General features: G+C 41.6%; 3 protein-coding genes across 4 annotated transcripts; 2 read left to right on the forward strand and 1 right to left on the reverse strand.

Annotated features, from left to right (window-relative positions):
* The first annotated feature begins 314 nt into the window (after positions 1 to 314).
* On the forward strand, positions 315 to 21,353 carry LOC108163478 (protein FAM107B). Of its 2 annotated transcripts, none has more exons than XM_017298784.2 (3): positions 315 to 690; positions 20,274 to 20,478; positions 20,545 to 21,353. In XM_017298784.2, exons 2-3 carry the CDS (start codon positions 20,327 to 20,329, stop codon positions 20,822 to 20,824), a joined length of 432 nt encoding a protein of 143 aa, XP_017154273.1. In that variant the 5' UTR covers positions 315 to 690; positions 20,274 to 20,326; the 3' UTR covers positions 20,825 to 21,353. The 2 variants fall into 2 exon arrangements, with proteins under 2 accessions (XP_017154273.1, XP_017154272.1); XM_017298783.2 differs by lacking the exon at positions 315 to 690 and adding an exon at positions 15,494 to 15,831.
* Positions 21,098 to 23,946, reverse strand: LOC108163476. Its single transcript, XM_017298780.2, has 6 exons — positions 23,150 to 23,946; positions 22,907 to 23,079; positions 22,761 to 22,849; positions 22,027 to 22,338; positions 21,692 to 21,963; positions 21,098 to 21,634 (listed from the first exon to the last, which is right to left on the reverse strand). The coding sequence occupies exons 1-5, from the start codon at positions 23,845 to 23,847 to the stop codon at positions 21,892 to 21,894; spliced, it is 1,344 nt and encodes a 447-aa protein (XP_017154269.1). The 5' UTR covers positions 23,848 to 23,946; the 3' UTR covers positions 21,098 to 21,634; positions 21,692 to 21,891.
* Positions 23,947 to 24,025: 79 nt separating this feature from the next.
* Positions 24,026 to 25,040, forward strand: LOC108163477. Its single transcript, XM_017298782.2, has 2 exons — positions 24,026 to 24,182; positions 24,242 to 25,040. The coding sequence occupies exons 1-2, from the start codon at positions 24,129 to 24,131 to the stop codon at positions 24,965 to 24,967; spliced, it is 780 nt and encodes a 259-aa protein (XP_017154271.1). The 5' UTR covers positions 24,026 to 24,128; the 3' UTR covers positions 24,968 to 25,040.
* Positions 25,041 to 27,883: the final 2,843 nt, after the last annotated feature.

Below are 27,883 nucleotides of genomic sequence, written 5' to 3' on the forward strand. Positions count from 1 at the left end.
TGGGGAAGCAAAAGACGCCCGCCAACAATAACAGCTTCCTCCGATTGTTGTTTTGTGTCTCTCTCTGTGTGTGTGCGTGTCGGCGTCGATGCTGCGAAACGTGAAATGCAAATTATTGCAATAGCAACAAACAACAATCACTGCAACAACAACGAAAACAAAACGGTTTCGCGTGTGCTGGAAAAATATTGAATTTGCAACAACAACAACAAGCAGAACAGCGTGGGAGAGGGAGACACGAAAATATTGCGCGCCAAAAGCGAGAGAAGTATTACACAAAAACAATATAAACCCAGAGAAGACCAATAGGGTAAAGCAACAACCAACAACAGGCAATAAAGAAGAAGAGAAGCTGTGCAGAGGGAGAACCTGAAAAGAAGAAAAACGCAGAAGCTGAGCAGAGCCCTGGAGCAGCGAGGTTAAAGAAAAAGCAAAATCTGGAAGCAGAAGCTGCGAAAAAAAAAAAACAGCTACAAACAGCGGGAAGTTGGAGCAGGACAGCATCAAAAGCAGCTGAGAGGACAAACAGCCACAACAAAAACGGGAAAACAAATCAAAACATCAGCAAGAGAGAGCGCAGGAATTCCATTCCAGTATCTCTCCCTTCCACCCATCGTAATTTATTTTATCCACCAGAGCACAAAAGGGAGGCGGAGAGGAGCCAAACACTTGAAGCATTTGGGCTCTGTGGTGAGTTTTTCCAATGGTTTTTCAATTATGGACCCTATCCTATCCTCCAGCTATTAGTCTCTCCACCCATACGTCCGTCTATCCCTTCAACCGTACGACCTTTCCATCTATCGGAACTTCAATTTATCCGTACACCCCATCCTTCTATCCGAAAGTCCATACATTCTTCCATATTCCCGCCCTGTTCCGTTCGTTTATTCAATGGCCTCCGGGCAAAAACATTTGGCAAAGTGCAAAAGTCAAGGCTCCTATTCAGGGTTTTTGATTTGCGCCGTTTTGACCTTTGGCAAAGCAGAAAGAGTGTAAAAAGAAATATAAAATTGAGTGTGCACAGACGACATCCCGAGTCCTTGACTGGCGACAGCGCTCCTGAAAATGCTGCACAGTGGTTGGTGTTGCACACAAAAATTGAGTAATTCCCAAGGCCCATATAATCAGCTGCACTTCCATGAGGAAATAGCAGGCATTACTTATGGGATTGGATTGTGCTTGGAAAAAATAGCGAAACAATGGGGTAACACAATGCTGATTAATGCACTGTGACGAAATTGGAAGAAATGTCGAATGAAGTCAGGTAGAAAACGGCCGAGATTTCCAGCAACCCCGAACGAGATTACGTGCCTTTTTTCCTGTTTATGTGACTGGCGGGGATCTTGATCGAATTACCTTGAGAATTGATCGTGTGTGGCGAAATGGAATGCGATTTTAGGCAGAACTTTGTTTTGGAAACCGGCTTGAACCAGGCATTTTTATTTCTTAGGAACTGCAAAAACCTGATGGATGGAAAGATCACAGCTTGTTGAGAAACCAAGAAGCATGATGCTGAATAATGAGGTTTGAGTCTTTTTCGTGAAATATGTAATTATTAAAGAATGCCAAAGTGCTTGAAAACGATATTCAAATATATTTGTTCTTATTTTCTAATACTTCTTAATAGGCTTTTCTTCTTTAAACCGGATTGATCTAATAATTCCAAACTTCTTGAAAATGCAGAACAGAAAAAAGATTATCCTAACAATCCTTAAACGGAGTGAGAAGAGATTTCCTGTTTCAAACCAGATTTTTTAAGAGTTTCCCATTCCTTAAAGGTTCCAAAACGGGTTGAACAAGGAATTCCCTATAGTCGCCGCATTTACTACTGAACCATGCCACAATGTATTTATCCTCCCTAATTGTCTGGCCTGCCTGTGTTGACACTTATACCATTATCAGCCATATACCACGCCATGTCGTCATCGTGCGCACTGCATGTGAAAGTAAAAGCTGATAAGAGAACACTTTATGAGTCGTCCGCATGTCCAAGCCCAGCCCGAAAAAAACCAATAAAATGGTATAAGAAATCGGGCAATTATGATTAGAGGCGAGACCCCATCCCCATTGCACAGATTAAATGGCAGCTTGGGGCACACTGTGCGGGGCAACGTCTGCTGCTTGTGACTCTCTGCTGCGCCCCGGTAATCAAACGTCTAGACAGTGTCCCATCGTTGTTGCAGCTTCTTTAGGAGACGTTCCCCGTTACCCCTTCTCCGTTCAATGTGCAGCCGTCGGCACGCCTCGCTATTCGACAGGCTGCTGCTGCACCCTTCATTCCCTTCATTCTGAAGCCTGCATCCTTTTTTCGCCCCTTTTCGCATCTCTGGCTCCTGCATACTTTTCCCCTCTCTCCATCCTGCTTCCAGCAACCGAAGCAACCCCCTACCAACAACAACAAACAACACCAGCAGCAAAAAGGGCTCCCTACTCCCGACTGTGCTCTCTCTCTCTCTCTCTTTCGCATATCTCTCTGTATACTCGCAAGACAAATACAACATACTCGTACATAATCCCGTTTTTATTGCGGCTGAGTGAGAAAAAGAAGCAAAGGATAAATAAGAAATAAAGGTATAGGGGTTTGATGAATTTGATACCCTTTCAAATGCATTTCGTATAAATTTTAGTTTTTTGGGAGATCTGCTCGAAGGATCGATATTAAACTGGAATTGGCAACATTTCCTTGGATTATTCTTACTTCTGCCTAAAAACATCTAGTCAGAAAGAATAGTACCCTCCTCTGCAAGGGTATATGTAAAAGTACCACAGTAGTCGTGTAGTGGTCCTTTGGTCTGGTTCTCATCTCTCTCGTTCCCTTTTCTCGGCGACGCGTGTGAACTCCACTCAACTCTCCCGACCCTGACTGGGCGGCCTGGCCATGCCACTCAATCATTATGAAAATAACGCTCGTAAATTACAAAACCATGGTTTTATTTGTCAAAATTTGAAACTTATTTGAACAGGCGCCAAGCAAAGGGCAGCAAGCAAAACAGCAGGCATCAGCAGCAGAGAGAGGAGAGCAGAGCACCGCAGTCCAGTTGTTCCCCAATCGAGTTTCTTCTCTGTGTGTGTTTGTATTCGAGTGTACGGTATATGTACGTGTACCGTTCTTTTCGTTTTGTTGTGCTTGTTTCGTCGTGTTCGTGATTAGCATGCTCATTCGCTCGTTTTTCTCACTCGCCCCCATGCAAGTGTATTGGTTCGAGTGAAAGAGCCCTGGTCTGGAATGGCCTGGCATCCAGGCATCACCGAGCCCTTTCGATTAACTCACTCGGCTTTCGCTCCACTCGTATCCCAATCAGCTCATATCTTTTCCATTCTTATGTATATTTTTATCAATGAATTTCTAATTACTGTACAATTGGTGTTTTTTTCGGATTATTAACCTCCAGTCCGTCCTTTGCATATCACATGGTTGTTGGCCATTTGGGTTGGCTTGGTTAATGATTGATAAAGTGTCCGGATGGTTACCAAATGTGGGGGAGTCTGTCCCCCAAAATGGTAGACCTGATTGCCGGCTATTAATCTCCGCTTGATTGATGGACCAGCCACAAAGCTTCTGGCACATGAATTTTTAAGTACAGAGGGAAATTTTTTCATACTTTGAATTCCCCAAAAAATTGAGGGGGAATTTAATGCATAAAAGGAGCTGAAAATTTAAAAAAACTCAACATTTTTTATTAAAATTTATTCCACAAAAAAAAGTGCAATATCAGTTGATAGTTTAGCATAATTTTGCGATCTTAGACAACAGATGGTTTTATGACAAACTTTGATTCAAAATATACCATTTATTATTATTTAGAAGTACAACTTGTAAGTAAACCTAATAGTTGATTTTACCTTAAAAACAGTTTACATTTTTGGGTAACGTGCAATTCCACAAAACCCAAAAGTTACCAGATGTTTTTATCCAAGAATAAAACTAAAAAGCTACAATCGTTTAAATTTTGAAGGTTTAAAAGTCAACTTTGAACAGATGTTTTTATTATAAAAGAATTCAAATGAAAAAAGGAATTGTAGCTTAACTCTATTTAAAGATTCACATTTGTTTTTTGAAGTTAACTTGAACTTATTCTTGAACAATTATTTATTCGAATTAAATGTATCGCATAATACAATTTTAATCAAAAGACTGAAATGGGGGCGTAATTTGTAAATCCCACAAAACATGAAGCAATTCAACAGATGTTTCTATAATAACTTGAACTAGACAATGAAATTGATTTAAATTTGCCCTATGGGAATTGTAAAACATTTTAATTTATCGCAATTGTTATTTATACGAATAGGCGCATACATATGTAGATGTATTTCCATTTAAGTGCTTTGTTTGCTCAAATTACGATTAGGTCAACTACATAGCATAGCATAGCACATGTACATATGTAAATGCCATTGGAGCACACAAGCATTCATTCATTCCCATTTCTGGTGTTTCTGCTTCCCATTTCTGGATTAGATTTGCAAAAAAAAAAACTATAGCAAGGCCACACAAAAAACTGAGCAATCAATGGAAACAAGAACAAAAAGTAAATCCAAATGGGTAAAAGTCTAAATAGATGTACCCTAACATTTACGGGAATACATGTGAAGCACTCTGGAAGATAACCCAATCAAACTTAAGCCATATTCCAGCATACTTAACGTGCAAGTGTTCTCCAAACAATCTTCTATGAATGACTTGGGTTAAGGTCTTTAAAAGGTCTTCCAAGGCAATGCATATCTTTGATAAATATGGATAAAAAGTTCTAGAATGGGTTAGAATTAGGAAAAGACATAGAGAACACTCTACGAAAGATAAGGAATACTCTTGGATCTCTATGTCATAAAACCTCTTTCTAGATCTCTTTGTCTATTATTATCCCATCACAATCCGATTTCCAGACACCCAACTCAATGCCACAGTTGACAATACCCTTTCTCTTCTCTAGAGTAAAATGGGAGCATGTAAAGGCCGCCGTCAAAACAGGCGTCGAGTGAATGAATGAAAAGTTTTTCTTCTTTTTTTGACTGTTGCCTTGAGAGGCGGGGGAGGGAGTGAAATAATTGTATCGTGGGGAGTGCGAATAAGGAGGGGCAGACGTTGTCGGCCATGTGCTTGATACGTAATCATCGCATTTTTGTTGTGAGACCGCAAATAGCCATTTGTTGTGTGTGGCAGTGTTTGTCGCCATATATGGTCATGTTTTGTGTAGAGTTTGTGCCGTGTAGTGGTTCGGTAGGTTGATAAGCCCAAGGCTTGAGCGGCTCCTGAATGAAGAGAGTGAGAGAGCCCCCGGCATTTCGGCTCCTGGTAAGGTGTGTTTGTGGAGAGTAACTTGAGATAGGGAGAGTATTGAATGCATATCTAATGCCTTTACCTATTAAAATTTAAACTCAAATAAATACACCTGAAGAAGAAAAGTGTAGAGAGACCGCCGCGTAAGAGCTAGAGCGAGTGGAGTGAGTGCACTGGAAAGCCTGATCTACTGGCGCTTGCATTATTTTGCCCAAAAGCGGATGAGCAACTGTGTGGCATGGGAGAGGAAGATACACGTACATACATTAGTCGCCTGTACTCGTAGTCAGTGATTGTAATTACGATTCCGGCTTATGCAATTCATCATTATGGCCACAGTTTTCGCCCAAGCGACAGACCCACTATGAAACAACAGCGAAATGCAATTGAATCGCGTTTGGAAATGAATGCCACCAGCAACAGCAACAGCAACAGCAGCACTAGCCCCAACCCCAACCCCATCGGAGGAGGCGCGGAACCCGAGTAACTCACAAAATATAAAAGTGAAAACTTGTTTTCCTTTCCAGCTACGAGAGTATTATTGTTTCTCGTTGTTTTCGCAGTTGTACTTTTTTTTTTGCTGTTTTTTTTTTTATTATGTCTTGCATTTGACTTTGACTTTTCAACCGAGGCGGCGTCAACAGTCGAATTGTCTTCTACTACTTCTTCTCCCTCGACTTCGTCCGCCTTTGTTTTTCTTGCGGTCGTCGTCGTCAGTCACAGTCAGATTCACAGTCACAGTCACAGTGTGTCGAAGGCATTGACTATGGAAATTGGTTACACCATGAAGTAGTGTGATATGGAAGTGAGTGATTGTCTGATTCATTCAAGGCTGATCAAAGTTACACTTTGCTGATTTTTGTAATAAAATAATAGAGTCGAGCTTCCATAGGTCGAACCTAAGAAATCGTTGGAAATCATGGAGATTTCTACTTATAGACGTAATTTGCTCCCTAAAAACAATGGGTATATGGTTTTTGAAGGTTTAAAGTTACATAAATCGGTATTATTTGATTAAAGAAATAAACCGGAAGAAAATTCTGAAACACCTCAGCATGAGTGTGATTTTCCGCTGCATTCAAAACGTAGCAGTATTTCCACAAAATTCACAGTTTACTGCAACCGTTATGCCTCGCACTGCACTTGCCCCTTTTACAGTGGGTGTTAATTGCATTAAAAGTGGTCATTAGATTATCGGGCGGCTGCTCCACACTGTGCAAAGGAGAGACCCCAAAAGCCACCACCAATATTTTGTGGTGACTGGCGGCGCTTTCGTTTTTCCCCCTCTCCCACCCCCTAATGCCGTTTGCCACCCCGCACGCATTTGCAACAACACCCCAATTTGGGCAGATGGTTGGGGGGCATGGCATCCAAGTAAATAAGCAATGAGTGCGATGGTGTGCTTGTGTGTGTGTCGAGTCGAAGGCTGTTGCTGTCTCTCTTGTCCCACCCCACAATAGCGAACGAGTGCAATGACGCGAGGCTCACAGAGCAGCAGAGAGTCAAGAGCAGAGGGCAGCGAGCGCCAGCAGCAGAGAGTCAAGAGCAGAGGGCAGCGCCACTCAAAGCAAGGTGTGTTAATAAAAGGTGCGATATTCCCCACTCCTTGAGTCACATTGAATATTGTACGAGACACTTTTTCACTCCCTCTGAGCCATCACACTCTTACTATCTGTGTGGTCTCTGTTCAAGAGCACCTTCTGTTAACGCTTCACCCGAAATGAGAATATGCCTTGTTTCAAAGCAGGAGAGCAGAGGGCGAGCAGCAAGACACAAACACACACGCACGCGACACCCCAACTCTGTTTGTGTGGGAGAGAGCTGAAAAGAGAGAGCAGAGCAGAGCAGTGGCGACTAATACTGTTTTTTCGATTTCGACTTCGTGCTGCACTTTTTGATGATTTCCTGTGAACATTTTGGATATTTCAACGTGAAGGAACTTGTTGCATGCGATTTCCACAGAGATAGCGAGCGAGTGAGAGAGTGTTTCTCTAGCAATTTAAGGTGTGACGTCAGCGAGCAAGAGATTTCATTGCGAGATGGAAAAAAGTAAGACTTTGATATTGACGGAGCCTTCAATTATAGAACAAATGCAATCTATAAATTTGATTGAATCAACTTTTGATAATCGAAAAACTGTCTAAATAAAAACAAAAGTGCTTTCTTTCTAAATTTATGGCATTTTAAAAGTAAAGCACTTTACAATCTCTAGAGATTTTAACGTGACACAGTTGGAAGACCAAAGGAATTCGGGAAGTTGTGTTGCTAAGAAAAACTACTAAATATAAATACATTTTGTTTGGTATTTTATTGAAATTACAGAAAGGAATTGACAGGTGTTTATTTTAAAAGTTATTTTTGAATTTTCTAATGGAAAAACTATGTACAAAAGAATGCGGTAAAGTGGAAACGTATCTAATATTTATTTTTGTTCAATTTATTGTACATAAATGGCAATAATGAATTTATTGCGATTTACAGGAGTTCGACTGCTGTTAAATGTTTGCTAGAATTTGGTGGAAATGGGTTTATTTGGCATCTTTTACGACTTCTCCATAAATCTTGTATGCAGATTAGTTCCCCTTTCTCTGATTCCTGTGCTGGCTGCCGTTCCGTTCCGTTTCCGGCACTGATTGATTTCTGTTTCTTAAACCGCGATATCAAATCAATCCGCACTGGAGTTTATTTTTGCCCACCGAAAGAAGAGTGAAAGACAGGTATTGTTTTTGTTTCTTTTGTGGCTCATTTAATTGTTTTTTTTTTGTCGATTGCAATCTGTGTGTGTGTGTGTTTTTATTTGTTAAGTGCTGCAATTTCTTCGAGTTATATAAATGCTGTATTTTGCCTTTTTCAAATGATTATTGTCTGCGAGCGCGTGAAATGTGTGTTTTCTGGTTATTCCTCGTCGACTGTTGCACGTTTTTTTTTTTGTTTGTTTGATTGGCTAATTTGATGTTTGTTGGTTGTTTTCGGCTCGTCAAGGCCGCCGCGTTTTGTTGTAATGCTCATTTACACGCATTATGGTTTAAGCCATTTCTTGTGTGAAATATTTTAAATGGGGTCTTCGGGGAGGCGACATGGCTCTTGCATTATGTCGAATGAATATTAACTAATCATTTTTATGAGGCTCTCCCCCTCCCCCAACCATTTGATAAACGACAGCAGAGGCATTCAAATTTAACGAGCCTCCAATTAAGCCATAAATTCAGTTTCCATTCATGGTTGAATTCTTCATTAAATTGCTTAAGTTTTATGACTGAATAAGGAATAAAACTGGATCTAATAGAGCCGTGATTTTTGATGGAATTCTTTGAGAATTTAATCTTTATAAAGACCTAATTAGCGACGGACTACTTAAAAAGTGAAATTAAATATTTTTGGCAGCTGATTTATGATTGAATTCTTAATGAATGATGTCATGCAATGAAAGCTACCTTTTATGAGTTTTTTAAACAAAGATATTCTTTGTAATTTATGATGAAATTGAGTGGATTTGATTAGTCATAAATCTGCGACCAGCAAAGATTGATATCTATAGATATGTGAAAACACAACAAGAATCCCTCCTACTGCGATCTCTTCTTTAATCCCAATGATCGAAAGGCAACAACAAATAGTGTAACCCTTCCATAAATGGCAGGAGAACCCATTAAAATTTAATGATTTGCAAAATTTGACGTGCATGCAATATTCCTCAAATTTCTTATAAATTCGTGCCTGAAATATTTAAGAATAAAATCCGTTGGCATGATGTATTGGCTATTTAAAGAAGCTTACTCAAAGATTTCTTTTCGATTTCTGATGAAATTGTTGCTAGATTATATTTATCTACAGTAATATACGTTCTAAGATCTAGAATGTTTTGAAATAAAACTTTAAGAATATTCACATAAGAAGAACACTAAAAACTATAATCGCTCTATTATATGTCTGAAAGATATAATGTATTTCCTAAAAAATTTAAATATTCCCGATCTAAAAAAGAAAATTGAAGGCCATGGCCATCTGTCCATACATACATATATCCAAAAAGTATACTTTTCAAATGTTTTAAGAAGATGAAATCTCCATCCATTATCTGTTCGAAATTACAGAAAATGTACATAGAAAAACATTTTCTCAAACGCATTGCAGTGCCCTCTGTACACTGTTAAATCATTGAGAATCCCATTATATGGCCTCCATAAACTAGCAATTTTGATGTGCTCCATTAGCCTTATAACAAACTAAAAACACACACAGAATAAATCACCCAAAATTTGTTTCAATGAGAATAGCATAAAATTTTATGATATTTACAAAACTCATTCAAAACTTTAGACATTTTGTGGAAAAAGAGCCAAGAGTTTGCTTATAGTTTCGCTTGCTCTTTTTTTATGATTTTCAAATACAACAGATAAACCACCGAAAAAAAATCTTTTTATCTGAGACTGACGTCTGGGTGGGGCATTCCTTATGCTCATTCATGGCCAAATATTTGCCTAAAACATAATCTGCTTAGAGATAATTTTACTAGACTCAAAGCCAAATGCTTTTCATAAAGTTCAAGTACGAAAAGAGCAATCATAAAATAAAATTTTATTAAAACTTATTGCTGTGGCAGGGGGAGTATTATTCTGATTGTTGTTGGGGTTCTCGTTGATAAGCGTTTTGCACCCGCATCAGCATTTTTGTGTGTGTTTCGGGCTTGATTAGCCCGATGCGGGATTTCGATTACGAAATTCTCTTAATGGACTTCTCCCTACCCCCAAACCCAAACCCATTTGGAACTATAAACCTACAAATTTTCTGTTTATTGTTCACAAAAATATTCTCGTTGCCAGAATTGTTTATGTTTATGTCGAATCGAATGTGGAATGCCACATGTGCCGCTTTCTGACTCTCGGTTTTCTGTATTTTTTTGTTTTATAAACAGATCGGCCGCGGCAGGCAGGCAGCGAAAAATATTCCATTTTAGAAATAAATGTTTTCTGTGTGGCGTTTTTGTTTTCTTGGAATCGCTCTTGGGGCAACAGCCAGTGTGTTGCATGCCTCTGGCTCTTCGTGGAAAGGTCAGTTTTGAGTTAGTTTTAGTTTCTCCCCGTTTATTCCCAGTACTCCATTAGAGGCCGCCGTTCCCCATGTCGAATGGCTTTCCCATTGCGCAATTTGAACTGTTTTTTCGGTTTTTGGACTTTGTAATCCTCTGTCCGGTTTTTGTTTCGTCGGATTTCTGTCCACTGGTCTTCACTGGTCTCCACTGGCACTTGTCAAGACCGGGGCCTAACCAAAGCAAAATATACTGAAATGCATTAAAACTTAGTACGGGTTATATAAGACGCTTATTATATACTCTTTCAGGTTTTTCGGGGGAGGGAGGGGAGCATGCATTAAAATGCGAAAAACATGTTTCCAAATATGATTTCCAAGATATGAGATATTGGAAAACACAGAGACGATTACTGGGTTAAGAGATGAGGCAATAAAATGTCATGGGATTTCGAATAAAATAAGAAGACTTTTCTGTAAAATATGAAGATGTCTTTTAAAATATCAAAGTAATTTCTAATACCAGTTTTCCTACGTAAATATGTGAATTTTCCCCATTTGAATAAAATTGTATATCTTTATATTTATATCATTTTACATTATTTTTTTTAAATACCTGGAAACAGAACAAAAAGAAAATATAAGCCCCATAGAAAATCTGTTCACTCATAAGATCTTTTACCCTTCCGTCTGTGCATTACAAAACCTCTATCGAAACAGGAACTACCCTCTGTAAGGGTATCAAAATTTCACGAATACTTAAAAAATAAAAATAAAAAAACCACGCACACAAATTAAACGGAAAATTGTTATTAAAAGCGCGTACAAGACGACAAACGATGTCGACGCGAAAAATTAGTGGCTCTGAATGAATGAATGTCTGAATGAGGGGCTGAAATGGACAGGCAGGGGTGGGGGGGCCACAGAGGGAAGTAGCTGATGGGACTGGGGACTGGGGATGGGGCTCTGGAGTGAAAGAGTGAAAGCCGGTAAGCCACTTTGCAGCACCGAATGACTTACATTGCCGAATGCTTTTTGCTGGCGACTCTCCCGACTCGCGACTCCCGACTTCCTGTGGTTGCATCTCCCGCTGGGTGATTGACCACAAACAGGGGCACCACCATCACCAGAAGGCAGGGAGTGGGTGGTGTGTTGCACGGGCACTGACAGGAGGGGAGGGACAGATTAGCTAATTTCATGAGTCACTCAACCAGGTTTCGCTGCCACAGAATATAATGAGCGGAGGGCTCACAACGACTAAACGGGGCCAATAAATGCTGGCACGCCATTAAAATTGAAAAAAAAGAAAAAAGAATAGTTTCATAGGCCGAAGGTGGATACCCTGAAAGATCTATTATATGATATAGGAAACTGATTTGTATAAACTTTGAAGTAAAAAAATACTATATGACAGCTCTATGGAGTTATCTTTAGAAAGCAGATCCTTTTCTATCGATTCTAACATGATATAGTGATAGTGACCACATCAAGGCTCTAATAATTTTGAATGGTTTTTGGAAACTTTCATGCAGATATTTATTTTTAAAACATTTCGCAAAATCATTGTATCATGTACAAGGGTATAACAAATGTAGGAATTCCTAGGGAAAACCTACATACAAGCGGGAAATGGAGAGGAAAAGGTAGGTAGATTATAGGAAATACTTTGGATTGCGTGTGGCAGCGGCGGCCTCCCTTTTGTTCTTGGGGGCGGCAGACAAACACCAGTCGAATGGGGCAAACACAAATAAATAGTAAATATAAAATTTCTATGACTAACACGCGCCTACAACGAATCGAAGGCCCTCAAAAAACCTTCAAGGGAAACATTTGAGGAGGGCAATGGCTGGAGGAGAGATGATTAGACAATCCACAATTACTTAGGATCCATGACATAAGTGCGAACGGTTCGGGGAGAGCAATTAGAGAATGTTGAACGTACATATTTTTAGAAGACACTTATACTTAGCAAGTATAATTGGGGCTTAAATTAGGTATAAATAAATTATGTATTAAAGGAAAATCGGTCATAGCTGACTCCATTGCCACGCACTCGAAATCCTTCTCTGTCTCTCTCTTCGTCGCTTAGTGGCGACATCTATCGTAGTGAGCGGGATATAAAAACTGGATTGTATTTCTATGTACATACATATGAATGTATTGGACCCTGCTTCCCCCTTCAAAGGTAGATGGTTGATTGAAGATGGTCATCCTTTATCGAGTCCACCACTTTTGCAGGTGCTTCAATAAAGCAAAAAAAACAATGACCTAAAAGATTAAAACCAAAGTTTGATTGAAAGTTAAACTTTGGCCAAAGCCACACAAAGTTTCTCCACAAAAGTTGGATCACGAAACCAAGTTTTAAACAAAAGAAAACTAAAGTTTTAAACAAGAATTCTTATCGGCTTTTATTGAAATTTTGTAAAACTATGATTGATTGTGTGGCTTCAATTTTCAGTATTCAGAATACTTTCCTCGTAGAGCAATCAAAAGGGAAAACAAAAAGAGGAATAATTACAAAAGCACACAAAATTCTTGTAGCTTTCCGCTGAGACAGCAGGCACTTTCAATTGTTGGTTTATTTATTGATCTGTTTTCCGTTCTGGCGGCGTAAATATTTGGTCTAGACACACACTCTACGAATATTTGCCAAACAACCAGATGATATGCGTACTTAGCAAAAGCCAACCCCCCATTTTGTTGGTTTTTTTGTGGCTAGACGAAATGAAACTATGCAAAATTCAAAGCCCTACCCTGAGAGTAGTCGGCCAAGGCAACCCCCTAACCCACAGGGAGTCGCTCTTGGTCTATACAACCCCATGGTAGGGCATAAGCCCATTAGCTTTATTGGAGTTCCCACAGACTATAACCCTTAGTAGAGTAGTGAGCTCCTTAATTTAACTAGAGTGTACATAAGACAAAAAAATAAATAAAATATGTAGAAAGCCCTTCTACTTGTTCTATTCCCCTTATGAAACCTGAGAAAAGCATCCCCATCCTTAACACTGCGAAGGACCTCAGACCTGGGGACCCTCAAGATCTAATAGCAATAATATCTTTCACTTATGCGTCATGCACACGACTTGTATTTGTTTTTCAGATGCTTGATCATTATATTTTACGCTGTTCTCTTGAGTATTAACCCTTAGCAGAAGGCTTTCTAGTGTAACCAGACCCAAAGCACTGATTGAAATCCTGTCAGTCCGCCCAAGACCTGTACCCTTGGTACTAGCGTAGGACCCCTAATGTCATACGCTAAGTCGGGACATTTTGTAATACAAAAACACCCCTCAGCCCTGAAAAGAGCCTCCTCTCTACGCTATCAGAACACCTAGTTCTAAGTAAAACACTCAACCCCCTAACCCCCAGAGGAGTCTCGCCTCAACCCAAAGCGGACCCTTCATATTCCTGTATCCCCAAACCCTAACTTTAGGGAGTTCGCTCCCCTCTGGATCCCAGCACATCCCTCAACCCCCAAGTATTCTACATCCCCCTGGCAACCCCCTTGGTGGAACAGCTGATGATTATGTTGCCCCAAAGTAAACCTCCATTCCGACGCCCCCCCTGACAAAAAGACGACACCTGACGAGCCCCCAACGACCACAAGAGCATCGTCGTCGTCGTCTGACTCTTGAGGAGGGGGGGAAATGTTTATGCATGATGTAGGGTAAGGGCCTTAGGGTACGTGTGTGCGGGGGTCGGAGACATTTTTGCGATTGTTGGTTCCGTTTGGGTTTTTGTCTACCATTTCTGCTATCCTGTTGAAAAATCAGGGAAATCTATTTATTGATGTTTTTCGCACAAAATGCCAGAGAGACAACTAAGAGCGAGAGAGAGTGAAAGAGAGAGATCCAAGGGTCGATGTTCGGCCATGACGTCAGAGGGTTTATCAGACAGAGAGAGAGAGAGAGAGAGACAGAGAGGGAGAGGCAACGAGAGTGCCAAAGGTAGGAGAGCTTTCGTTTAAAGCTTCTTTGCTTTGGTGCTTAATCTCTCTCCCGCTCTCTCTCTGTCTTTCTCTCTTTCAGCGTACGGCGTGCGCTCTCCTGCCAGACGGACGGCAGGCAGGTCCTTATTGCTGACGTCATTGCTCCCGTTTGATGGCAGCGACGACTCCTGTTGCTCCTGCTGCCGTGCGGCATGCAGGCTGCCTGCTGCCGCTTGCTGCTCGCCGGTTCATTTGAGGCGGAGTATTTGAGTTAGAGTTGTTGAATGGCGGGCTCCAAAAGCCCGCCCCTTCGAGCTGGGTGGCGGCACTCCAACCCAGCTACCGACCACTCCCCCCGCCACCTCTTTTGGAGTATGTTTTCTCCCGCAGGATAGGCTGCTCCTCCAAGAAGTTGCTCCACGTCTTGGCTGGCATCTTGAGTCAGGAAGTCCATGCCCAGCCTCCTGGGGGGGAGGCGAGGTGCTGGTCTCTCGGCGTTTTCCGCGTTTTTGTTGGTGTTTTTGTGTGTGGAGCGGCCATTTTCTCCATGGAGCCAATTAGCACCAGGCGAACAGGAGGCAGGAAACAGCAGCCAGCAGTGTGGCGCTCTTCAGAGGGAGGTAGGATGCTCACACAAAGAGCAGGTGCCGCCCCTACAGATTCCGGAAAAGCTCAAACGACACATAGAGACGGAGCGAGAGGGAGCGAGATGGATGCGACGGATGCTGTGTGTGTGTGGGTGGGTGGGGGCTGTAGGTGTCCTTCTGCCGTGCAGAAGCATATGCAGCAGCGCGTGCGGGGGTCAGGTCAAGGCCCAATGTGCCATATACATATGTGTGGGTATTGTTATATCTGCCACGCGATATTCTGTGGCTTCTGTTGATGGCAGAGAGAACAAAAGAGAGCTTTCACTTTCAGAAGAAGGATTTTCTAATCCATTTTGGTTGCCATTACGTATACGTATACGTATGCGTCGTGTACATATCTGGGTCAGCTGTTTGGCTTATGCAAGTCCAGTAGTCCCCAAAGCAACCCCTTGTTTGGGATGGGGATACATAGTGGCTGCAAATGAGGAAGCCTAAAATAGCAAAAAAGCCAAACGCGTTACGTGTTGGCGTTGCACTCTGCACAAAGTTGCAGCAGCTACAGCAGCAGCGGCAACAGCCACAGCGACATAGTGTGGCAGTGGCAGAGGCAACACAGCAATCGATTGCAGGGGTCTGGTTACAAGCATTTCGCAGCTCTGCTCACAGTTTTTAGCCGTTTGTTGCGTTGATAAGAACACAGGTCGAAAGCGAAAGGCAAAGCCAAAGACGCCCTGATGTGTGATGTGTGCAAAGAACTGTGTTAATAAGATGTGAGACACAAAAGAGCAGCAACGGCAGGCATTCAAGAAAACATAGCATTAATCGATTCTGCAGTTTGAAAATCGGAAAATGTTTCTATAGTGTCAACTCAGTGTCGAGTAAATCTTCAAGTGAAAAATCTCTAACACAAATCGAAGTAAAAAATCGAAACTCAACACAACCAAAGATGCAGCGACCAACACCGAATATCTCCACGAGCATTATGAGCCGCATGTCGGTCTTTGAAAGTGAGTCGAATCAGAAGTCCCTTCACACATTCACACATTCATGCATTAATTCATGGCTCTATTCAAACAATTCGTAAGTTGTCTTCGAATCAGCAAACACAAAAAGCGTCGGAAAAGAGTGAAATCTGGCATTCTTTTATGGTATTGTAAGGTGTGAGATGATTAAGTGCCTGAAGTGCGGCCAAATCTAGATGGAAAGTGTGGAAAATGTGTGGCTTATGTGAACGAAAAATGGACACACGTACGGTTGATAAGGTTGAACTGCTTTAAAGTTTCTGGGATTTGTTTGTTTGACGATGATGGGTTTTGGGATGCGGAGTTTGACTGCAAAGTTTCTTTGATAAATGTAGAATAGTTTCAGCAAGTGCTTGCACCAGTTACTCAAGGAATACAGGCGTACATTTAATTCTTTTAAATGTTGTACTTATGTAACAGCCAGAAACAAGAGTCGGCTGAATGCAGTGGGAGTCACTTCCTTGCTATCAACTGCTCTCATCGTATTCACATGACTCGGAACACAGATGCTCGACATGCACAAGCGAAAAGGGCAGAAAAGAGTGCCCGAGAATAGCAAAACCAACATACACTATCCATCTTCATTGACAACTACATACTTGGATATATCAGAGATCTAGAGTAAATATGTTCTTGAAGCACCCTGTACCCTGCCCGCATCCCGCATTCGTCTGCCACTGTTCCTTAACTGTTTTCGATTGAGTTCTAAACAAAGACACATTATATTTCTTGACAGAGACACATGCATAAAGTGTACAATGGAAAGTGAAACCCCCCTGCCTTTTGGCGACACACAGACCCAAAGAAAAGTTGCCCCAATGCCCTCTGATGAATATCATGTGGTTGGGCGCTAGTTAACCTCTCACGACAATGGTTCTCGTTTAAGTTTTTAACTGTACGACTGTCATGCCTTGTTGAGCCCTTAACCCGGTTATGCGAATGGAGTTTCCACTCGATTCTGTAGTAGAAAACTTTCATTTACCCAGTACTGGGCCGGGCACTTGATCATATTTCAGAGCCTCTTTTTGCCTATCATAAATTGTACACACAATGCAGTCGTCTCTAATGTTGGCTTGATTTATTGTACGAGTATGTGCCATAGTCTGGGGGTCACTCGGTGAAAACAAATTGCATATAATTAGCATGAGTGGAGTGTAGTGGAGTGTGGGCTTTCGTAGGGCTGGGTCCCTTATAGAGCGTCTCTTTCGTTTATTTCATTTGCGTTAATTTGATAGCCATACTCGGACCCAGACGAGGAAATACACCAACAGCGAATGCACATGGGCACCTCCACCCCACCTCATTAACCCACATGGGAGCAAGTCGCGCACAATTTTCTAACACGGCCTGGGCTCTGGAGATGGGGATGCCTGTGGATGGGGGGCCCATGTTTGTTGGCTAAACTAAACAGCCAGTCGAACCACTCGATTGCGCAAGTGAAAACTTGTTGGGGCGACGATGGACACCATAAGTGAAGTGAAGCCAGCCCCTGGCAGAGCCCCCCCTGGCGGACTGCCCGCAAGTGATAGAAAAATACACTCCCATAGGGGCATTCTGGGCACTTGCAGAGTTTTCAGAGATCAGTAGTTTGGCGGATATAGCCCTATGTGTACGCGTTTCCGCTTCACTTTTGTTGAGATTGATTTTTTTGCTTGCTAAGTTTAAGTGGAAAATTGTTATAGATTCTCCATGGATTAGCATTAGATCTAGAAATTCTCTTTCTAAGACAAGTGTTTGTTTTTTTATTGGTTCGTATTGCACTAGATACATTTACTAAGTACTAAGTACAAAAAATATGTTTAATATTATTTTTGTAGTGTTATAAATGTCCTTACATCTATCTTACATTGAACCTAAGAGTATAGAGTTTTATGATAAAGGACAACCTTTACGGATTTAGTTTAAACTCCACTTTTAGTGGGGTAACCTTTCTGTTTATAAAGATCTCTGAATAAAACTCAAGAGACAAAGATTTTATAGGCTTGTGCACGTCAGTGAGCAATCAAATTCAAATATCTTTTGGCCATTTTCCAAGGGTATACCAATCTTCAGCCACAATTTCTGTCTTTTTTCTGCGGAAACTAAGCACTCCATTGGGTCAATCCTTAGACAGTGAAGGGCCCAGACAGCCAGCGCTGTAAATGCAAATCCATAATGCAGAGAGTTGCCCGGCGAATGCAAATTTCCATTTGAAAAAAAGAAGAAAAATCAATCAATATGGATTTGCATACGATTTCCGATTGGGTCACATATGTATGTATGTATCGCTTGAATGGGACATGCAATAATTAGCATAATACACATGTCGTCATTAGGGTCTCGCGACAGATTAAAGGTTCGGGCTTTCAGGGTCATTAACCAGCCGCCAAACAAGAGATTTCGTTGTTCAAATGCTGAAAACAATGCGGAATGATGAACGAATGAATGAACCATAATTTGTTGGAATTGCCTGAAATGACTCTGATGAAATTTGATTGATTGATTGTCGAATGTGAACTTTGAGTTGGGATGATGATGTTGAAGGAGATGTGGAGATCGCAATTTACCCTTTGGTTAACCCCCCCCTTGGTGATCTTGGCGATGCCCGATACCCGATTCGTGTGAACTAGTTTTACAATTGAAATGTCTTTTGATTGGAGAAGGGAAACGCTTGAGATATACGGAATTTGTTCAGTTTATTGTTGTTCCATGAATTGAGTCATTACAGAAGGTTCTTTTGATATTAGATGAAATTAAGTGGTACACAAAACATAAAACGAAATGTTTCTTGATTGGCTACCATTATATGAAGACATTTGTTCATTTGAGTTCTTAATTTATTCCATATAAAAATCAAGTAAATGGAAGAATTTGTTCGGCCTTAATCCATTATGTACATCGATAGCCAAAAGATAAAAAATTAAATAATGTAGTGTCTGGTTTTAGACATTCACGATCCAAAATCCGTTTAATCTCTGATTTTGTATCTCCCTTAATTTATATGTGTTAGATTTAAATTTCTGGCACAATGCCGCCTGAGCTACTCCACTTGCAACAGCTTGGTTTTGGCACAGCTCTGACGGAGTTGGAGCTGGAGTTCCCTTACAATCTGCAGCATATTGGTTCATCTTTCGCCCCCGAAGCGCTTTCAGCAATGTCATTGCCCTTTCGACGGCTTCTCCTGTCTGCCTTTTTATGCGCTTTGCCTCTCTGTCTTTGTCCCTTATCATCGCCTATTAATCTAGTTTAGGTTTTGGGCTTTGGGCATTGGGCCATAGACTGTTGCCACTGCCACTGTGACTGCCACTGCGACTGCGACAGCGTCAGCGACTAACTAGTTCGCACTGCCGCCCCAAATGTGGGTTAATATGATGGGTGAACAAAAGAAGTTTGCTTGGGTGATGGCTCAGAAAAGAATTTACAAAAAAACTGAACACAACCGAAGAAAAGAAAAGAATCGGTGAAAAAAAACAAGAACAAGAAAATAACAAAAAAGAAAGAACTTTACCGCTGACTTGAATCGAGTTTCTGTTCGTGGGGTGCTCCGTCCCCTCTACTCACGTGGGTCATAACGTACTATACCCTTTCGGAGGGTACACTCAGGTGGTCTGCAGAAAAGGCAGTATTTTTTAGGTAAAAAACTGCAAATTATAGAAAAATAGAAGGGGTTAAACATACACTATGCTCTTATATAATAGATTCTGGATCAGATTTTCTATTTCTTAATGATGTTTAAGATCAGCTTTTGTATTTCTTAATGAAAATGAAATCGAAATGGAATTTAACAATCATTCGTAATAATAAACCCCTCAATAATTATTTTTGATACGAAACGAAGTAATATTTTTATTCAGAAATGTCATAAATGACCTTCCAAAGAAGCGAGGGTTGCAAAATAAGGCTCTTAAGGATTACCTAATCAGAATGTGATTATTTTATCTGCTGTTTAAACACTTTTTTATGCTCTAATAGATACATGCGTGTACACATAATCATCTATCATTGTCTTAATCCCTAAGAATTACAAACGGCAAGGGTATCTGTGTTTCGTCTCGCCGAAGAAAACTTTCATTCTTTTTTTACGGTTTTACAGAAAATTTCTGCCTTGTCGGCTCTCGAGCTGTTGTGTTTGGTTTTTTTTTGCCTGCTGTTTTTTTTGTAAGAACAAATTGACAATGACATGAATGAGAGGAAATATTTAACCTTAATAAACGGCTGAAGACGTTGCGCTTTAGACGTCTTTTGTTTGGTGTTTTTTTTTGTTGTCTGTTTGTGGTGGTACGATGTGGTATGCATTGTTGCAGCAGGCTGAACTGATTTATGGAAGGCCAAGTGGCAATTAAACTTTGGGTGCCCAGAGATAGTAGAGACTGTCCAGAGCTGTGGCTATAGAACGACAGTCCGAGTCCATTCACCATATTAATCTCTGGAACTCTTTTCGCTTTCAGATACCGCATTCAGGCACAGTTCGGCGGAGTCAGAGAACGAGGCCGGAACGACAATGATGTCGATGAGCAGCTCCCCACCGGCTACGCCAACGGGCGTACAGACCGACTCCGAGGGCCTTATATTGCCCAAAAAGCTGATCAATCCCTGCATTGAGAACACCGATCGCAAGGAGCTGCATCGAGAGCTGAAATTCAATGCCAGAATGTGAGTAAATCTATACGAATCGAATCCCTTTCAAACACTCTCTAATCTCTATAAATTTGTTTGCAGTGGCAAGAGTGTGCTCAACCAGAAATCGGAACTCCAGCGTGCCTACGACAAGCAGAAGGAGCGACATGCGGCCGCCGAGCATCATTCCCCCGATGCGGAACTGGTGGGCGGCATACCCGGCCTCAAGGGAGAGCTTGGACGGGTCATTTTGGAGCGGGCCCAGAAGCATGAGGCGGCGGCTCAGAAGCAGGATGCCGATGAGGCCGAGGATCGGCAGTATGTTAATCCCGAATATCTGAATGTACGCGCCAAACTGCGCACGGCGAATGGACCCAACTAGAGGATGCCCCTCTTGACCCCCGACTCATCATAATTAATTTGTAAAGAGAGAGATGTAACCAAATTGGAACGTAATAAGTTTAAATGTGTTGACTTTGTGAACTGTTTTCATTTTGATATTATGCAAAACTAGTTGTATCGTTTAAACCTAGACCTAAGCCATTGACTTTACTTTATTTTACTCTAGTGTTAGGTACTAATTTTAGTTATCGTTTATTGGACTAATTTCTCCCCCCCTTAATTTCGATGTGTGTGTATAAACCATTTGTATAAAGTTTTCGTTTCTTAAAGAAGTCTATTCTTCCAAAAAAAAAACAACAAAACAAAACAAACAAATATGTATCTAGTGTAGTTATATGTGAACGTATATGATGTATCTATATCTATATCTATATACTAGTGAGATCGAGATAGTGCTGTAAACAGGGCAAAACGTGTTAGATCGTAAGACAGAGATAGAGACCGACCCGGGAAGAATGATATTGATCTATATAGAACAAAAAACTATTTTATGTCAAAAAAAAAAAAAATACAGAACAAGCAAACAAAAATTTGATTACAGATTACAGAACTATATACAATATATATCTATATACAAATTTAGTTTCTGGAATTAATAAATTTTATTGTAGGTAAACAGTTACATAACAATTCGTTAAATTATTTTCGCATTTTTCTGGAAATTTTTATGAAAAATCCAACAGTAAAACTAACTAAAACTGAAAGAAAGATGATAAACTGATCTTTCTATATACTATTTCGTAAAATACCATCTTTTGGTTCCTTTCGACACACATATTCTGACAGATTCCTGCAAAAATGATACAGAAATAATTTATAGCTGAATTAAAGAATGTTTAAATACTACCCTCGAACATATTTCCGGTTCCATCTTTGCTTTGCCTGTCGGTATATTCATCTTCGAGATGATTCCTTTTTTTCATGCTTTCCTTTGCCTTTTTAATTTTAGATATTTATATTATAAGCCCAACAGTAATAACCTAAGAAATCTTTATAGCTTTGGTCCCTGCTTTGTTTAGGGTATAATCATTTCCGAGGTTTTTTTTTTTACTTTTTCTTCTTTTCTTTGCCTTTGGCTTTTTCCTTCAAGCTACTCTTTCTCGCTGCTTTTTCCTCCAGCTGCGTATGCGTGTGGTTTTTTTTTTTAGATTAAAGTTCAAAAAGATAAAGAGATATAGCTACCTTTCGAAGTTTTTCCAATTCTTCCTGCTCTTCTATGGCTATTTTTGCGCGCGTCTCTGCGATTTTCACATGAAACATTTGAACCTTCTCCTGATAACTCTTCAGATCGTCCTTGCACTTGTTCAACTTGTTCAGCGTGAACAGAACGTCATTCTCGGCACTCTCCATGTCCTCATCATAGGCATCCTGCATTAAATTGATGCGGTTCTTGTACTCTTCGATCAATGTCGAGTATTTTATGTAAGCAGACTTCCATACATTGGTATCCGTCATTGTCAGCTCTTGGAGTTTGTCCAGCTCATCTTGCATCACCTATGGATATATGATAAGGTGATTTTGTTTGAGTTTGCTCAAGATTACAGGGTTTTGTTTAGTTAGGAAAAGATAGAACCATACAAAGCTTGGCCTAGAACGTAGAACGGACCAATCTCTTATATGAGAAACGCTGAAAATTAGATCCAAAGTTGAATTATTGGATTTTTATAAGGTCAATTGAAACGGTAGTAATTTGTGGTCCCATATATATTTATATTAATAATAATGTGAATGTGGGACTTAAATTGGTTAATTAATGCAATCTATTTTCATCGGCATGAAATGACATGCGGGTAAGCTGTCATGTAAAATGATAATGTATATTGTGGAGTGTGGAAACAAAATACCTTATGGAGCTTAGTTCTCTTCTTCTTAATAATCGTATAGTCAAAAGAAATTCCATTTCGTGTTCAACAAACCTTTTCTTTAATTGCATCTTCAGTATACTTCTGCTCCACCTTGTCGCGGGCCCAATTAATCTGGTACCGTGTCTCAATAGGAAACTTGTCTATGTAATAAACAATCCCAAGTATTATTGGAATCTACGTGACGATGAAACACTCACAATCAGTAAAAAGTTCCTGTTCCTTTTTTAGCGCTCGACGTTTTGAAATCGATTGCGGATCGGCGGCCTTGCCCTGCCTAATCTTGATGAGTTCCAAGACGATATTATCGTGCTCGGTATTCATGGCCTCATATGGTTTGGCCAGTACCTCCATTATATCAACCTTAATGTCTCTGTCGGGGAAAAAGCAATAAATCTATGATATATGTAGGTAAATATATGAAGAATCATTTACAGACTCACCGCAACAAAGCCATAAAGCCCTGGCACAAATCACGATTCTCTATCAAATCTTCCTTCAAAGATATTATCAGACGAATAATCTCTCCCAGATCGACAAAAAACTTGAGAGCATCCAGTTGCTTTTCGGTTTTGCCAAACACCAAGGCATCCAAATACATGGTGTCCTCATTTTTTTTAAAACGCTCGTAATATTCACGACAGGACCAACCAAAAATGGTTTTTGATGGATTGGTTCCCTTTGGTGGAACGAATTGCATGATGACAATCTTCTTAATGAACTTATCCAGTAGATAGTTGATGGAGGAGTTGGCCAATCCTTCCAAAATCTTTTTCGAGCGGGCCTTGAGCAGTGCGTTTATGTCGACGGCCGCGGTCTTCGAGGTCTCACTAATTCCCGACGGTGGTTGATATGTCGTGGGCCGTACCTTTGTGGTTCGGCGTGTACTTATCATCATATACTCGAAGTCGAGTTTCTTCGTAGCGAAAAGACCTTTTGTCGGTATCCAATCTTCTTCAGTCACATTGCTTTCGTCCTCGGGTAAACTCTCATAGGGGGCCAGCAACGCCTTGAGATAGGCATCGCGACAGAGATGCGGCTCCGCCGGTGGCAGGGGAAAGAAACCCACCGGTGGAAAATCGTGTTTGAAAACGACTTGACCCTGCGAAGCCCTTGGGCTGCGATTCAATATACTGGTCATAATGCCGTCCAGTCTCTGTCTCTATATCTGTATGGGGTTCTATGGATTCAGTTCGAGTTATCGTTTTGGGGTAATGTTTGTTACTGGAAGTATTAAGATTTCTATGTCATTTGTCATTTCCTCAGTTTCGTTGAGGAATTGTCATTTAGTTTAACATTTCATTTGACCTCACTTCCATTCTCATTCCTTTTGAAACCACATCACAAATTTGGAAAAATTCATCAAACATTTGTAGTATCAAAAATTGTTTTCAATTGTTTTTAGTAAATCGAAATTAAACAATGTCAATCCCTAGATTAGCTGGGGAGGTACTACCCCAAGTGGCTGAAGAACAGGTAGGTGGTCAGGTCACATCATCTAAGTAAAATCCTTTTTAGCCGTGAATCGACCTCAGGCACGTCCGGATAATGCCCTTATCCGCATTGAACCGCGTCAGGTCGGGGACCTACAGGCTGTCGCTGTCCCGCCCACACCACCGGCAGCTTTGATGGGACCACTCGCCGTTGACGGTTCTGCTCCTGCGCTGCTGCCCATTCTGGACTATGTGCGTGAGCTGCTGGCCAATCCCTTTCCAAGAGAACCGGAGTCTACGGACTTAAGGCTGCACATCGCCTCCCACAGGCAGCGACTTCTGGAGAGCATTACTACCGTTGTGGGTATACTCCGTAATGTGATGTCGGCGATGGCACGGGATTCGCCCTTGAGTGCGGAAGAACGGAGCAACTTCCAGAAATTGCGCAGTCTGTACTTTTCGGCCTTCGATATAGGGAACTCTCTGCGTCGGACCATAGATGCGCCGGGACATACGGTTTATTCGTGGCCCCGGCACTATGTTGTTATGAGGCCTGGCTTAAACTCTCCCGATACGAGCTTCGGTGGTGGTTCCATGCTTTTTCCTTGGCGGAACCCTTATCTCTTCACACCCCATCTGGGTGCACATTACTTTGAGAGGGGCATGGAACAACGGGAGGCGCTCATGGAAAGGGAGTTCTGGGACGAAAACGATTATCTGGATGAGGCCTCAACTGGGCCACCCGAAAACGTGATGGAAGACCAGAACAATGGTACTTTGGAAGAACGTGGAGATGGTGCTCCTTCTCACAACAACCGAGACATTTAACAGTTTTTTCGATCCTGTGTACATACATCTATTGTAGTTTTTTCTCTAGTAAATCTCCTCCAGTTTTTGCAAAGATTCTATTGCAGCTTAGATTCCCCAACCCCAATGGCGAAATATCAGCGAAAACAAAACACTTGCATTCCCACAATTAGCATTGCATTCGCTGTAAGAAGCAACGGTAACTGCAGTTGCTCCAGACAGCAGGAAAGGCACGGTGGCTTTTCGGCCGAAGCTCTGACTACCCTAGCAGATCTATCAATCTAAATTCTATACAGCTCAAAATTACCTGTTTCTTGACAAAATATAAGGATCAAAGTCTCAGTTCAAGATATGTATGTATACATATGTATGGCGATAAATGTCGCTTATGATATGAGCGTTACAAAAATTTGGTACAAATCGAAATACCCTCTATAAAAGGGTAAAGAAACGACAACCAACATGTAAATTACGGCCCGTGGCTGATGTCAGTCAATTTTAACATTTTTACAAAGCGTCTTCAACAGAAGCGGCAGCGCTATTAACGTCGTCGTCAATTAGGCAACTGTAAATTAAACAGTGGCTGACTGCACAGAAAAAGAGAGAGCAGATTTGTGAAATGGGGGTATGATCACCAGGTAATACGTTGGATGCATTCAATACTCCTCTCTACAATTAAAAGTGGTGTTTTATTTACAGAAAATCCGGAAAGTAATCAATCGAGTTTTAGCTAAGAATATTACCTAGACCCAACTGCAGAGCCTACACAATATACCCCCTTGAAGCTAAAGTAAAGGGTAGGCAACATGCATATGCACATCAACTCCCACGCTCTCACACTCTCCCACTCGCTCCCTCTCTTCATAGACACACATACAGTGGTTTGAGCAGCTCTTGCTTTCCCTTTACGTTTCTCTCTCTTTGGCTGCCATCACTGTGACGTAGGCCCCCGCCGACCTGCGTTGGGGCGTTTCTCACTCTCCCATTCTCTCTCTCTGTCTCTCTCTCAAGCAGGCATAGACATGCACACTTGTGTCGTTTTCACTCGCTCGGTTGGGGTCTGCTGGCTGTCGGGGCCGTTCGCTTGCTGCGTGGCTCTGGCCGCCTGTTCCCTCGTATCGCGTAGAGGGACCTGCCTCAATGTTGCGCGTTCACTTTTAGGGAGCCTACACCGTAAAAATTAGCGCCGCTGTGGCGTTTTTTTTGTTTTTTCTGGATTTCCATCCAATCCCTCCCCCGAATTGGAGTTTGGGCACCTCCGTTTGGTGGCCTGTAGAGGCGCCGCTTCGAGTTTTGGCGCCTGCGTGGAGTGCAACGGTTTTGCAGCTTTGTCGCTTGCAGCTTAGTGGCGACTTTTGGACGACTCTGTAGCTGGGGCTATGAAGAAAGCAGAATGCGCCAGAAGGCTGGACGGATGGGAAGTTGCTTAGAAGCGCTGCCCAACCGCAAACGACCCGGGGGCCAGCACTGTGGTGGCTGTGTGGCCTTGACATTTGACTTCGACTCCTCCTTCTCCCTCCCCGACGAGTTGGATCAAGCCGTCGTGTGGCAATGCATGTCTGGCAAATGCCCTGAAAAAAATTGAGCATGTTTCATTCGTGCATTTAACAGAATTTGTTTGCTTTTAATTGAGAATAAAATTATAGCTCATAGAGCGAGTCAGCCCAACCAGAATGCCCACGAAACGGCTGAAGATAGGGATGGCGTCTGGGCGGCCTTGCACCATAATATCAGGATTTATTTTATTAAGGCTCTGCACCAGCCTGGGCAGATATTTCTTAAGGACATCAGCCGATGCTTCAAGACTGTCATTATTTGCGAATTTCATTTGGAATCATTCTGGATCTTAAATATTTTTTAACAACAGATTTGAATGCTTTTTCTTTTGCAGAAGCACTTTGCAGGGCCATTTTATTTGCACGATTTGCATCGGAAATTACGGCCAGGAGATATTTTCTCACAAATGTACTTTCTACTGCTCTTAGCACCCTCACCAAGCCTCACCTCAAGCCGTCGTGTGGCAATGCCATCGCGCAGCACGGTTGCTTTGGTACCGTTAGACGCTCGCTCTCATCTTTTGCGTTTGCTCTCTCTTTGCCAGTGGGTGTCACATCTTTTGCGTACTTGCTAGGCACTCTCTCTTGGCATTCTCTCTCTGGCGTTGGGTGTCATCCTTTGAAAATTTCTGAACGCTTGTTCGCAAAACCGCAGTCAGCGATGGCAATGCCAGCGGCAGCAGACGTAACGGTACATGCGACAGCCACCACGACGCTGCCAACGCCGACGACCGTCGCTACGGCCATCTGATAGACAGCTGTCTCCCGGTTACGTCAGTCAAACTGACGCATCGTGTTTTGGTAACAGGAAAGCATAAAAATACAGCAGACAATGCGACTGCTGCGAGTGCGGCTGGAGCGCGAAAGAAAAATCACCACAAAACAAAAGAATAAAAAGCAAACACACAGCACAAAGAAACAGCGGCGCAGAGCGTCACGACAAAAGCCACCCTCGCAACACACGATGTTGTTTGGTTTTTTTTTGTATTTTTCAAATTAGACAAAGTGCAGCACCAGCACTGTATCTGGCAAAACTCTCCAAAAGAACGGAAGACTGAGAGGAGTTAAACACTTTCCTTCCCTCTCCTCTCTTTAGCAGAAACCCCGCTCAAAATCTTGCAATCACAAAAGCAACAGCAACCACATAAAGTGAAATTCAGCTTTGGCAAACGGCACTTGGAATACCCTTGCAGACATATTGTTACCATCCACATCCGTTAAATGTACAGAATATGTATATCTGTATTAAGAGCTCGTAGGTGAGTCTTGGTCTAGTTCTCTGTATCGCAACCATCTGCCTAACATAATAGTACTATATTAAAGGGTATAAAAGCAACGACTATCGCCAGTACGAAACAATTCTTGCTGCTGCTTTCACACA

Source organism: Drosophila miranda, chromosome 4 (genome assembly GCF_003369915.1).
Source record: "Drosophila miranda strain MSH22 chromosome 4, D.miranda_PacBio2.1, whole genome shotgun sequence".
In the NCBI taxonomy this organism is placed as follows: Eukaryota; Metazoa; Arthropoda; class Insecta; order Diptera; family Drosophilidae; genus Drosophila; species Drosophila miranda.